General features: G+C 50.6%; 1 protein-coding gene across 3 annotated transcripts; it reads right to left on the bottom strand.

Annotated features, from left to right (window-relative positions):
* Positions 1-274: 274 nt before the first annotated feature.
* Positions 275-8,330, bottom strand: mrpl17 (mitochondrial ribosomal protein L17). Of its 3 annotated transcripts, none has more exons than XM_080182419.1 (4): positions 8,273-8,330; positions 6,934-7,127; positions 3,262-3,330; positions 275-740 (listed from the first exon to the last, which is right to left on the bottom strand). In XM_080182419.1, the coding sequence occupies exons 2-4, from the start codon at positions 7,105-7,107 to the stop codon at positions 459-461; spliced, it is 525 nt and encodes a 174-aa protein (XP_080038545.1). In that variant the 5' UTR covers positions 7,108-7,127; positions 8,273-8,330; the 3' UTR covers positions 275-458. The 3 variants fall into 3 exon arrangements, with proteins under 3 accessions (XP_080038545.1, XP_080038546.1, XP_080038544.1); XM_080182420.1 differs by lacking the exon at positions 8,273-8,330 and adding an exon at positions 8,042-8,152; XM_080182418.1 differs by lacking the exon at positions 8,273-8,330 and adding an exon at positions 7,777-7,942 and having other exon boundaries at positions 276-740.
* Positions 8,331-12,324: the final 3,994 nt, after the last annotated feature.

Below are 12,324 nucleotides of genomic sequence, written 5' to 3'. Positions count from 1 at the left end.
GCCCAGCCAGCGACCCCCACATCCTGTAAATGATAAAAAAGGTGAAGAGGATCGTTAGAGACCAACCCAAATAACTGGGAAAATTCTCATGGAAGTTTGGGGCTAATTAATAAAAAAAAAATGATGGTTTTGGGGCTTGAGGCTTGAGGGGGGAGAGCGTGACAATTACAGGATAGCACTGTCAGAGTACACAGTTCATAGGATCTTCCTCCTTCATCCAGGAGACACTGGAATCAGACAGAACCTCACAACACGGATTTAATACCAGACAGGAGCTGCACGTGCCACACAATTCCACACACAAGGCAGTCAGTGATCCTAGTGGGATACATCCCCAATTGTCCCAGGCAGCCTGTCTGAGCCTGGTAGACCCCCCGGGAGGGAGGGTAGGGGGGGGAAGGTGCAGAGGCAAAAGTCCCACATTGTCCTCCAGCTTCCAAGGTAGGCCGAACGCCCAGCTAGGCCGAGTTTGAAGCCTGGGCCTTGCCAGTGCCAGAGGCTCCCTGCAGCGCCGCCTCTTCACGGTAACCTTTCAGCAGCTGATTGAGCAGGTTCTTCTCGTTGGCTCCCGGGCGCCGGGCGATGAGGGGAGGCAGAGGATTGTGCCGGAACTCAATGACGGCCATTCTGGCACTGTCCCTCTTGCGTGTGGGAATCTGCAGCATCCGGACGTAACTCCCTCGATCTTCCTGGAACCGCGGAGCCAGGACCTTGAAGAGCTTCGGAACCAGATCTTTCTCCTAACGGGAAAACAGAAGGCAGTTAATATTCCCGGGAATAATCCACTCCACAAACCCTCTCCAGACTGAGTGCCAACACTCCTTCCATAGGGTAGGTCAAAGGTCAGACTGTCCATTGCACACTCACTCTCTCTCTCTATGGTTCCAAATCCCACTCGAGAGTCTGGAATCCCATAATACAGCTCGGCATTTGACAATCATAGAAACCCTATTGTACAGAAGGCCACTCGGCCCATTGAGTCTGTACCAACCACAATCTATTCCTGTAACCCCACATACTTACCCCGTGATTGTTGGGTCTACTTAGCATGGTCAATCAACCTAACCTGTACATTTTTGGACCATGGGAGGGAACTCGAGCACCCGGAGGAAACCCACACAGACACAGGGAGAATTTGCAAACTCCTCACAGACTGTGACCCAAGGCTAGAATTAAACCTGGGTTCCTGGCGCTGAGAGGCAGTGGTGCTAACAACTGTGCACCATGCCATTTATGTTTAAGGTTATTACGGAAAATAAAAGCTCATGGGGTCAGGAGTAACATACTGGCGTGAAGAGAGAGTTGGTATAAATGGGCCTTCTTCATGTTGGCAGGAAATGACAGGTGGTGTGCCACAGAGATCAGTGCCAGGGGCCTCAACCTTTTACAACTTATATAAACAACCTCGGATGAAGGGACTCAAAGTATGGTTGCAAAATTTGCTGATGACACAAAGATAGGCAAGAAAGTAAATTGTGAAGGGGACTGAAGGAGGCTACAGAGTGACACAGGTAGGTTAAGTGAGTGGGCAAAGGTCCGGCAAACGGAGGATGATGTGGGCAATGTGAAATTTAGCAGGAAGAATACAAAGGAAGTTTATTATCTAAATGGTGAGAGATTGCAGACTTTTGAGGAGCAGAGGGATCTGAGTGTCCTAGTGAATGAATCACAAAAGACTGGCATACAGATACAGCAAGTAATTCGGAAAGCTAATTGAATGTTATCGTTCATTGTGAGGGGAATTGATTACAAGAGTAGGGAGGTTATGATTCAGTTGTACAGGGCTTTAGTAAGACCACATCTGGAGTATTGTGAACAGTGTTGATCTCCTTATTTAAGGAAAGGTGCAAATGTGTTAGAAGCAGTTCAGAGAAGGTTTATCAGAATCTACAGTTCTAATATCTAATCAGGAAAGGTTGGACAGGTTGGGTTTGTATCCACTGAAGTTTAGAAGAGTAAAAGGCAAATTGATCAAAACTTTTAAGACCCAGAGGAGTGTTGACAGGGTGGATGTGGAGAGGATGTTTCCTTTCGTGGGGGAATCTCGAACCAGGGGGTCACTGATTAAAAACAAGTGTCACCCATTTCAGGCAGAGATGAAGAAAAATGTCTTCCCTCAGAGAAAAGGGAGGGGCACTGAGTTTCCAGCACTCATTTCTTTGAAAGGAAGTGCAAGTGGATTCTCGGAGTATCAAGATAGATTCTTGATTAACAAGGAAGTGAGAGGTTTTCGGGGGGTGGGGTTGGGGGGGGGGGGGGGGGGGGGGATGTGGTGTCGAGATTACAATCAGATCAGACATGTTCTCATTGAATGGGGGAGCAGGCTCGAGGCCTTATTCCCTTCTGCATGACTGAGGGAGCGCCGCACCGCCAGCGGGCCAGCACCGAGGGAGCGCCGCACCGTCAGCGGGCCAGAGCCGCACCGTCAGCGGGCCAGCACCGAGGGAGCGCCGCACCGCCAGCGGGCCAGCACTGAGGGAGTGCCGCACCGCCAGCGGGCCAGCACCGAGGGAGCGCCGCACCGCCAGCGGGCCAGCACCGAGGGAGCGCCGCACCGCCAGCGGGCCAGCGCCGAGGGAGCGCCGCGCCGCCAGCGGGCCAGCGCTGAGGGAGCGCCGCGCCGCCAGCGGGCCAGCGCCGAGGGAGCGCCACACCGTCAGCGGGCCAGCGCCGAGGGAGCGCCGCACCGTCAGCGGGCCAGCGCCGAGGGAGCGCCGCACCGTCAGCGGGCCAGCGCCGAGGGAGCGCCGCACCGTCAGCGGGCCAGCGCCGAGGGAGCGCCGCACCGTCAGCGGGCCAGCGCCGAGGGAGCGCCGCACCGTCAGCGGACCAGCGCCGAGGGAGCGCCGCACCGCCAGCGGGCCAGCGCCGAGGGAGCGCCGCACCGCCAGCGGGCCAGCGCCGAGGGAGCGCCGCACCGCCAGCGGGCCAGCGCCGAGGGAGCGCCGCACCGCCAGCGGGCCAGTCTCTCATATGGCCCATAAACAAAGTACATCTCATGCGCTAGTAAATGATTCCACAAGCAGTATTTAAAAGACATGCAAGGGGAATCTTTCCAGTGTCCCTAATAATAATTCCCTCAATAGTAACATCACTAATAAACTGCTGATCCAAATTATATTCCCATTGCTGAGCAAGGGCAGGGGTGGGTTTATTTTCTGCAGGGGCCTCTCTGTTGTAATGAGGATCACACAGCAGCCTTTCAGCACACAGCAAGCTCCCACAATCCCCGCCCTATCAACACAGGAGAGAGATACTGACCGTCAGCCAGAAGTCGGCCATCTTCATTGCTTTCTCATCGGTGTCACCCCGTTTGGCGTAGTCCACAAGCTGAAACACAGACAGGCTGGTTACTCCTTGGAAACTCTCCCCCAGGCAGGAAGAGGCCACTCATCCACACTCTGTCCTTCTGCAATCCCACTGCCCGCTACCCAGAATATTCACCTCACATACCTCTTTTCACACTCATAAATGCCTCAACCTCAATCACACTGCACCTCCAGACTCTCCCTATCCCTTCCTCCAGCCCTGACAACCCTCCCCATCTCTGTAACCTCCTCCAGCCCTGACAACCCTCCCCATCTCTGTAACCTCCTCCAGCCCTGACAACCCTCCCCATCTCTGTAACCTCCTCCAGCCCCTCCCAATCTTCCGAGATCTCTGCGCTGCTCCAATTCCGGCCTCCTGAGCATCCTCCAATTCCCATGGCTCCACCACTGGCAGCCGTGCATTCAGCTTCCTGGGGGGGTGTGGAGGTGGGGTGTGGGCTAAGCTCTGGAATTCCCTCCCTAAACCTCCCCCCCCCACCTTGTCTCCTTCTCTCCTCTTTTAAGATGCTCCTTAAAACTGAGCTTTTGATCGCCGATCCCTAATATCTCCTGTGAATTGAGGTGAAATCATGTTTGATAATCTCTGCCGTGACACTTCCAGGGACGTTTTATTATATTCAAGGTGCCAGATTAACATAAGTTGTTGTTGGGTGAGGAGGAGATTGTTATATATTTAATTAGTTGTATGATTGCTTTAAGAGCTGATTACATGATTTGATGGCAATGTCATTAGGGTGTTGCACAGGCTGTTGTTTAGTTTTGATTTGCCCTCTGGACAGGAAACAGCTCCTTCAATAAATCCGTTATTAGTTTGAATCTACACGTGCAAACCACATCCCTTTTGCTTTTTGTCAAAAACCCATAACCCCGAACATCGTTCGGACGTTAGAGAGATCACCGGTATCTGTCTCCTCAACTACCTCACACACCAGCTCTACAGCAAACACCACATCCTGGAAACCAAGACAGAGTCCAGATTCTCAACTTGCACTCAGGATGCAGACCAGCAGCGAAACTTTGCTAAGCAGACGAGGCAAAGGAATTACACCATTTACATGCACAACAGCAGGGAACTTGAGAAACTTGGCATCACCACCAGCAGCATACAAAATCTCCCCCCCGGTAGCACAGTAGAAGACAGTACCACTGCAGAGAAGTCCATTGTTAGCTTGTCAGACTACACACTTCAACCAGATTGAGTCGAAGTTTTCAGCCGAGGGCTCAATTTCTGCCCCACCACCAAAACGGACCCCATCAGTCTTGCAGCAGACACAGAGTAATTCATCAGGTTAACAAGGCTCCGGAAGTTCTTCCACAAACCTCAAGAGGCCAACAGCAAACACAATGAGACAGCCGACAAAGAGATCCTCAGTGCAGCAACCGAAGAGGAAAGAGTCCAATTGGACTCCTCCGGAAGGCCGCTGCCCTTGACTCGACATATATGCCCAAGTCATCAGGAGGTGGGTCAATGCCAGATTCATCAGCCGCACTCACAAGACAGCCCCGAACGTCACCCAAACACAATGCAACACCACCCGCACTCTCAAGATCAACCGCAACATTGTCATCAAACCAGCAAAGGAGGAGCCATCGTCTTACTGAACAGAACGGATTACTGCAAAGAAGTGTACAGACAACTGAATAATGAGGAACACTACAGACAGTTATCTGCAGATCTGACCAAAGAACATACCCGTCAACTCAGACTGATCAAGACTTTTGATCCGGACCTTCACAGCACCCTCCGTGCTCTCATCTCACGTACTCCCCACGTTGGAGATCGCTGCTGCCTCCCGAAGGTACACAAGGTAAACACACCCGGCCGTCCCATCGTATCGGGCAATGGGATTCTGATCCTGTTCTTATGAGGGCGCCTTTCAGCGTCTATGGGTGTCTGTTGCAATCCTCCTCATCCGAGCAGATCCTGTGTATACGGAGGGCTCATTCGTAGGGGATGGCTTCTTTAACATGTTTAGAGTGGAAGCTGGAGAAGTGGAGCATCATGAGGTTATCTGTGGGCTTGTGGTACAGTGAGGTGCTGAGGTGACCGTTCTTGATGGAGATGCACGCGTCCAAGAATACATCCTGGGCATCCTGAAACCCATTGTACAAAGAACTCCCAGCTTCTGTCGCAACAATAGGGACTTCCTACAGAAACTCAGCACACATGGAGCTGTTGAACCAGAAGCACTCCTCGTCACAGTGGATGTCTTGGCACTCTACACCAACATCCTCCAAGACGATGGCCTTGCTGCAACTCAGTACTTAACGCTGACAACTGCCGATCTCCAGATGCAATTTTACAACTCATCCGCTTCATCCTGGAACACAATGTCTTCACCTTCAACAACCAGTTCTTCATCCAGAAACAAAGAACTGCCATGAGGACCAAATATGCCAACATCTTCATGCACAGGTTCGAACAAAACCTCTTCACCACACAGGACCTTCAACTGATGCTATACACTAGATGCACCGATGACATGTTCTTTCTTCCAGGTGACTCATAAGAACAGGATATGGCACTTGACTCATCGATTGACAGTTCCAACGTGCCACAGCTAAAAACTGCACCAACCTCCTCAGAAGACAAACACGGGACACGGTGGACAGAGTACCCTTCGTCATCCAGTACTTCCTTGGAGCGGAGAAGCTACAACATCTTCTCTGGAGCCTTCAACATGTCATTGATGAAGATGAACATTTTGCCAAGGCCATCGCCACACCCTCACTTCTTGCCTTCAAAACAACCACACAACCTCAAACAGACCATTGTCCACAACAAACTACCCAGCCTTCAGGAGAACAGTGACCACGACACCACACAACCCTGCCACAGCAACCTCTGCAAGACATGCCGGATCATCAAAACGGATACCATCATCTCACATGAGAACACCATCCACCAGGTACACGGTACATACTCTTGCAACTCGGCCAACGTTGTCTACCTGATATGCTGCAGGAAAGGATGTCCTGAGGCATGGTACACTGGGGACACTATGCAAACTCTACGACAATGGATGACTGAACACCGCTTGACAATCACCAAGCAGGCGTGTTCTCCTCCTGTTGGGGAACACTGCAGCAGTCAGCCTCAGATTATCGGGTAAGCGTTCTCCAAGGCAGCCTTCACAACACACGACAATGCAGAGTCACTGAGCAGAGACTGATAGCCAAGTTCCGCACATGAGGACGGCCTCAACCGGGATCTTGGGTTCATGTCGCACTATCTATAACCCCCACGACTTGTCTGGACTTGCAAAATCTCACTAACTATCCTGGCTGGAGACAATACACATCTCTTTAACCTGTGCTTAACGCTCACTCCACTCACATTGTCTGTACCTTTAAGACTTGATTACCCATAAAGATTTGCATTCCAACAATTATCTTGTAAATTGAGTTTGTGTCTTTATTTGCCCTGTCTGTGAACAGAACTCCCACTCACCTGATGAAGGAGCAGCACTCCGAAAGCTTGTGGCTTGTGCTACCAAATAAACCCGATGGACTTTAACCTGGTGTTGGGAAACTTCTCACAGTCTGCCTGTATGCCAGGAAGTCTAGAGCGAAATCTGGCTTGGTAAAGGGAGGAATCAATTACCTTCTCAGCATAAGGTTTCATTTCGTCAGCCCGGGCCAGAGTGGTCTCAATTCTCTCGTGCCGCACTAACGCCGTCACAAGGTTCCGTAACATGTCCAGGCGGGATTGGGGTCCAAGTCCCATCCGACGGGCAACCTTTCCATGACTGATCCACAGGGCAATGGTCAGATGCATCGTTCCGACTGGCTAGGGATCTTGTGGGAATGGAGAGAGAGAGAGAGAGCGAGCAAGATCACCAAATAGTCACAGCATCGTTTCACCAGGGCAGGGGTGCCGCAAGTGCCAACCTGGTTAACTCCAGTCCCAGAGCGACCACTCCCCTCGCCCCCGCAAATCTCCGGGCCAGTCCCAGAGTGATGACCACCCGCACCCCCCACAACACCACCCAGGCTAGTCACAGTGTGATCATTCCCCCAATTCCAAAGTGACCACTGCCCACCCGGGAACCAGTCCCAGATGACCTCTACAATATTTCAGAAATGAGAATGTAACTGCTGCAATCTAACAGGAATAGAAGGATAGAATCCTACAGTGCAGAAGGTGGCCATTCAGCCCATTGAGCCTGCACTGACCACAATCCCACCCAGGGGGGTCATCCCCACAATCCCATGCACTTAAACTAGCTGGTCTCCTGGTACTAAGGGGCAATTTAGCATGGCCAATCCACCTAATCCACACATTTTTCAGACTGTGGGAAGAAACCAAAGTACCCGGAGGAAACCCACACAGACACGGGGAGAACGTGCAGACTCGACACTGACAATGACCCAAGCCAGGAATCAAACCTGGGTCCCTGGCGGTGTGAGACACCCCAAGTTCCCTCTGGTCCTCCGCCACCCTTACCCAGTGCGGCTTCCAGGTGACTCCAGACGCCCACACGGTGATGTCAATCAATCCAAGATGCCCCGGCTGGGAACAGGCAACAAAATCTGGCCCACGTCCTACCAAGGAATTAAAAAGGAGATTTATAAATGCACATTTCCAGTTTGTCTAACAGGTGAACAGATATTCTTTAACTGTGTTTAGAGCTGACTGGAGTGGAGGTGAGTTGGGTTTGTGGGGTTGAGGTGGATTTGAGGAGTTTATAGAGATTGACATGTTGCCTCACTTTGCCCCGGGGGAAGGGGAGCTGGGGCCTAGTCCCCAGGGGACAAGCCTGACCTCCAACTCCCATTCCCGCTGCCTTCCCGGCCTCTAACCATCCACAGCCCCGCTTCCACTCGAGCCTGGGGCCTCCCACTGGCCGCCCGGCCCCTTTTCCCCCCGGCTCCGGCCACTTTCCCCCTCCGTCTTCCTCCCCTTTCTGTCCAAAAGCGCCACACGGGCGCCGCCATCTTACCTTCCTGCACCCTGGTCCCTGCCGTACCGCCCACCGCAGTCCTCCGGGTGGCGAACCGCGGCTCCGGCACAAAGGTTCCGGCTCACCTTCCAGCCCTCAGCTTGGGAACACAAGCAAATGTAGCATCACCAGATCTCTTGCTCTCTCCTTCCTCCCACAGTGAAACGCTGTTTTTTGTGTATTTTTAAATGTTGTCCCTTTCTCAGAGTTGCCAAGCCAATGCGCAGAGTGGACCCGGCAAGCCATCTCCTTGCCTTCTCCAAAAGAAGACAATTCTAAATTGCCCCTTAGTGTCCAAAAATGTGCGGGTTAGATGGACTGACTGTGCTAAATTGCCCATTACTGTCCAAAGATGTGTAGGTTAGGCAGATTGGCTGTTCTAAATTGCCCCTTAGTGTCCAAAGATGTGCAGGTTAGGTGGATTGGCCATGCTAAATTGCCCCTTAGTGTCCAAAGATGTGTAGGTTAGGTGGATTGGCCATGCTAAATTGTCCCTTAGTGTCCAAAGATGTGTAGGTTAGGGTGGATTGGCCGTGCTAAATTGTCCCTTAGTGTCCAAAGATGTGCAGGTTAGGTGGATTGGCCATGCTAAATTGCCCCTTAGTGTCCAAAGATGTGTAGGTTAGGTGGATTGGCCATGCTAAATTGTCCCTTAGTGTCCAAAGATGTGCAGGTTAGGTGGATTGGCCATGCTAAATTGTCCCTTAGTGTCCAAAGATGTTTAGGTTAGGCAGATTGGCCGTGCTAAATTGTCCCCTAGTGTCCAAAGATGTGCAGGTTAGGTGGATTGGCCATGCTAAATTGCCCCTTAGTGTCCAAAGATGTGCAGGTTAGGTGGATTGGCCATGCTAAATTGCCCCTTAGTGTCCAAAGATGTGTAGGTTAGGTGGATTGGCCATGCTAAATTGTCCCTTAGTGTCCAAAGATGTGTAGGTTAGGTGGATTGGCCATGCTAAATTGCCCCTTAGTGTCCAAAGATGTCCAAAGGCTTGGTGAATTGGCCATGGTCAGTGCACAAAGATGGGGGCAGACTGGATAGGCCAAATGGCCTCATTCTGCAGTGTAGGGATTTTATGGTTCGAAGCTGACATTACGCTCGATCTGTTACAGGAAGTCAGTTTGTCTGGTAGGAATGCAGCTGGTGCTGGAAAATAGGACAATTACTCATTTTAACCATGTAGCACATATTTAGCAGAAGATTAATGCACTTTTGTTTACATAAGGACCACTGGTGTTTTTTAATTAAAAGAATGGAAGGTGGCTTTGGGTATACAAGGTCATGTGACATGAGGTTAATGGAAGGAGCTAGCAACGAATCAGATTTCACTTTTTTTTGTTTTTAAAGGCAGTCACTGGTTGAATATAAAAGTAGGGAGGTCTTGCTGCGGCTGTATAGGGCATTGGTGAGGCCACAGCTGGAGTACTGTGTGCAGTTTTGGGCGCCGCACTTACGCAAGGATATTTTGGCCTTGGAGGGAGTGCAGAGGAGGTTTACTAGGCTGATACTGGAGTTGAGGGGGTTGAGCTATGAGGAGAGGCTGAATAAACTAGGCTTGTACTCGTTAGAGTTTGGAAGAATGAGGGGAGATCTCATTGAGACGTATAAGATGATGAATGGGATGGATAGGATAGAGGTGGAGAGACTCTTCCCGCTCAGAAAGGATAGTAGGACTAGGGGGCACAGCCTCAAGATAAAAGGGGGGCGGTTTAGAACGGAGTTGAGGAGGAACTTCTTCACTCAAAGGGTGGTGAATCTCTGGAATTCTCTGCCCGTTGAAGTGGTGGAGGCTGCCTCGCTAAATATTTTTAAGACGCGGGTTGATGGGTTTTTGATAAGAGAGGGGATTAAGGGTTATGGGGAGAGGGCGGGAATGTGGAACTGAGCCACGACAGATCAGCCATGATCTTATTGAATGGCGGGGCAGGCTCGAAGGGCTAGTTGGCCTACTCCTACTCCTATTTCTTATGTTCTTATATTAAAACTCTCTTTGCCAAAAAGTCTTTTTCTGCAAAATGTCCTTGAAGGCTTTCAACACATTCACCAATTTAAAGAAGTATTCCTGAATTTGATAACGATGTAGATAACAATATATTTAAAGTCTGTTTCAGGTCTTCACAAGAAATATTGCTCATTTGGAACTGAAATAGTGATAAGTTAGACACTGGAGCTGTTCAAATATATCTGTTTCAAATTGTTCAATGGTTCGGAGTTAAACTGTTTCATTTTGTTACAGTTCTACTAAAATGAGTTATGAATGAAGCTTGTTTTGATAAAGGATCTCATTTTTGGCAGTGGGATTATTCCTGGGCAAAGCATCCTTTCCTCACATTCATGCCAACATAGTAAATTGTTGGTGTCTAGTCTGGATTCCTTGAGGCTCTGGTCTGGGACCAGAACAAAAATTGGGAACTCATCCCAGATCCTAACCATATAAACCAAACAAACTTCATAAACAACATCACGGGGTTAGGTGCAAAGTAAAGCTCCCTCTGCACTGTCCCCATCAAACACTCCCAGGACAGGTACAGCACGGGGTTAGATACAGAGTAAAGCTCCCTCTACACTGTCCCCCATCAAACACTCCCAGGACAGGTACAGCATGGGGTTAGATACAGAGTAAAGCTCCCTCTACACTGTCCCCATCAAACACTCCCAGGACAGGTACAGCACAGGGTTAGATACAGAGTAAAGCTCCCTCTACACTGTCCCCATCAAACACTCCCAGGACAGGTACAGCACGGGGTTAGATACAGAGTAAAGCTCCCTCTACACTGTACCCATCAAACACTCCCAGGACAGGTACAGCACGGGGTTAGATACAGGGTAAAGCTCCCTCTACACTGTCCCCCATCAAACACTCCCAGGACAGGTACAGCACGAGGTTAGATACAGAGTAAAGCTCCCTCTACACTGTCCCCATCAAACACTCCCAGGACAGGTACAGCACGGGGTTAGATACAGGGTAAAGCTCCCTCTACACTGTCCCCATCAAACACTCCCAGGACAGGTACAGCACGGGGTTAGATACAGAGTAAAGCTCCCTCTACACTGTCCCCATCAAACACTCCCAGGACAGGTACAGCACGGGGTTAGATACAGAGTAAAGCTCCCTCTACACTGTCCCCCATCAAACACTCCCAGGACAGGTACAGCACGGGGTTAGATACAGAGTAAAGCTCCCTCTACACTGTCCCCATCAAACACTCCCAGGACAGGTACAGCACGGGGTTAGATACAGAGTAAAGCTCCCTCTACACTGTCCCCCATCAAACACTCCCAGGACAGGTACAGCACGGGGTTAGATACAGAGTAAAGCTCCCTCTACACTGTCCCCATCAAACACTCCCAGGACAGGTACAGCACGGGGTTAGATACAGAGTAAAGCTCCCTCTACACTGTCCCCATCAAACACTCCCAGGACAGGTACAGCACGGGGTTAGATACAGAGTAAAGCTCCCTCTACACTGTCCGCATCAAACACTCCCAGGACAGGTACAGCACGGGGTTAGATACAGAGTAAAGCTCCCTCTACACTGTCCCCATCAAACACTCCCAGGACAGGTACAGCACGGGGTTAGATACAGAGTAAAGCTCCCTCTACACTGTCCCATACACAGTCACATTCACACTCAGACCAACTCCAAGCAAGCGCAATGCAAAAGATTGTTTACTCATAACCAAACATGTTACGAGAGTGGGTAACTGTGCTCTGTGCTTATCTCCATTAATCTGTGGCTTTATTAGAGAGGCGAATAAGTTTCACTGGGTCTGGACTGTGTCCAATTTACACTGAGGAGGTACAACTGCACCTGTGTGTGTCTCATTTTCTGCTCTCCTGGTCATTCGAGCCGAAGCAAATGTTTCCAATCTCTCCGTGCTCCTGTCTATTACCAACACCATACGCTCACTGTGGCTGCCTGAGTGTCTCTTCGTCTGTCAATGTGAAACCCAGTCTCTGAAACACACCATCCAGAATGCAGTGACAGCGCTGAGGGAGTGCCGCACTGTCAGAGGGTCAGTGCTGAGGGAGTGCCGCACTGTCAGAGGGTCA

The sequence above is a fragment of the Carcharhinus amblyrhynchos genome, unplaced genomic scaffold, assembly GCF_965287045.1.
Source record: "Carcharhinus amblyrhynchos unplaced genomic scaffold, sCarAmb.v2.hapA scaffold_53, whole genome shotgun sequence".
NCBI classification, from domain to species: Eukaryota; Metazoa; Chordata; class Chondrichthyes; order Carcharhiniformes; family Carcharhinidae; genus Carcharhinus; species Carcharhinus amblyrhynchos.
The sequence above is the reverse complement of the archived record's forward strand: the minus strand, read 5'-3'. Positions and strand labels throughout refer to the sequence as shown.

Excerpts from the sequence above, each read along its gene's own strand:
- mrpl17 (XM_080182419.1), bottom strand. The coding sequence starts at position 7,107 with ATGCATCTGACCATTGCCCTGTGGATCAGTCATGGAAAGGTTGCCCGT. Across the intron at positions 3,331-6,933 it reads TGAAACCTTATGCTGAGAAG|CTTGTGGACTACGCCAAACG; the intron begins GTAATTGATTCC and ends TCTGTGTTTCAG. Across the intron at positions 741-3,261 it reads TGGCCGACTTCTGGCTGACG|GAGAAAGATCTGGTTCCGAA; the intron begins GTCAGTATCTCT and ends TTTTCCCGTTAG.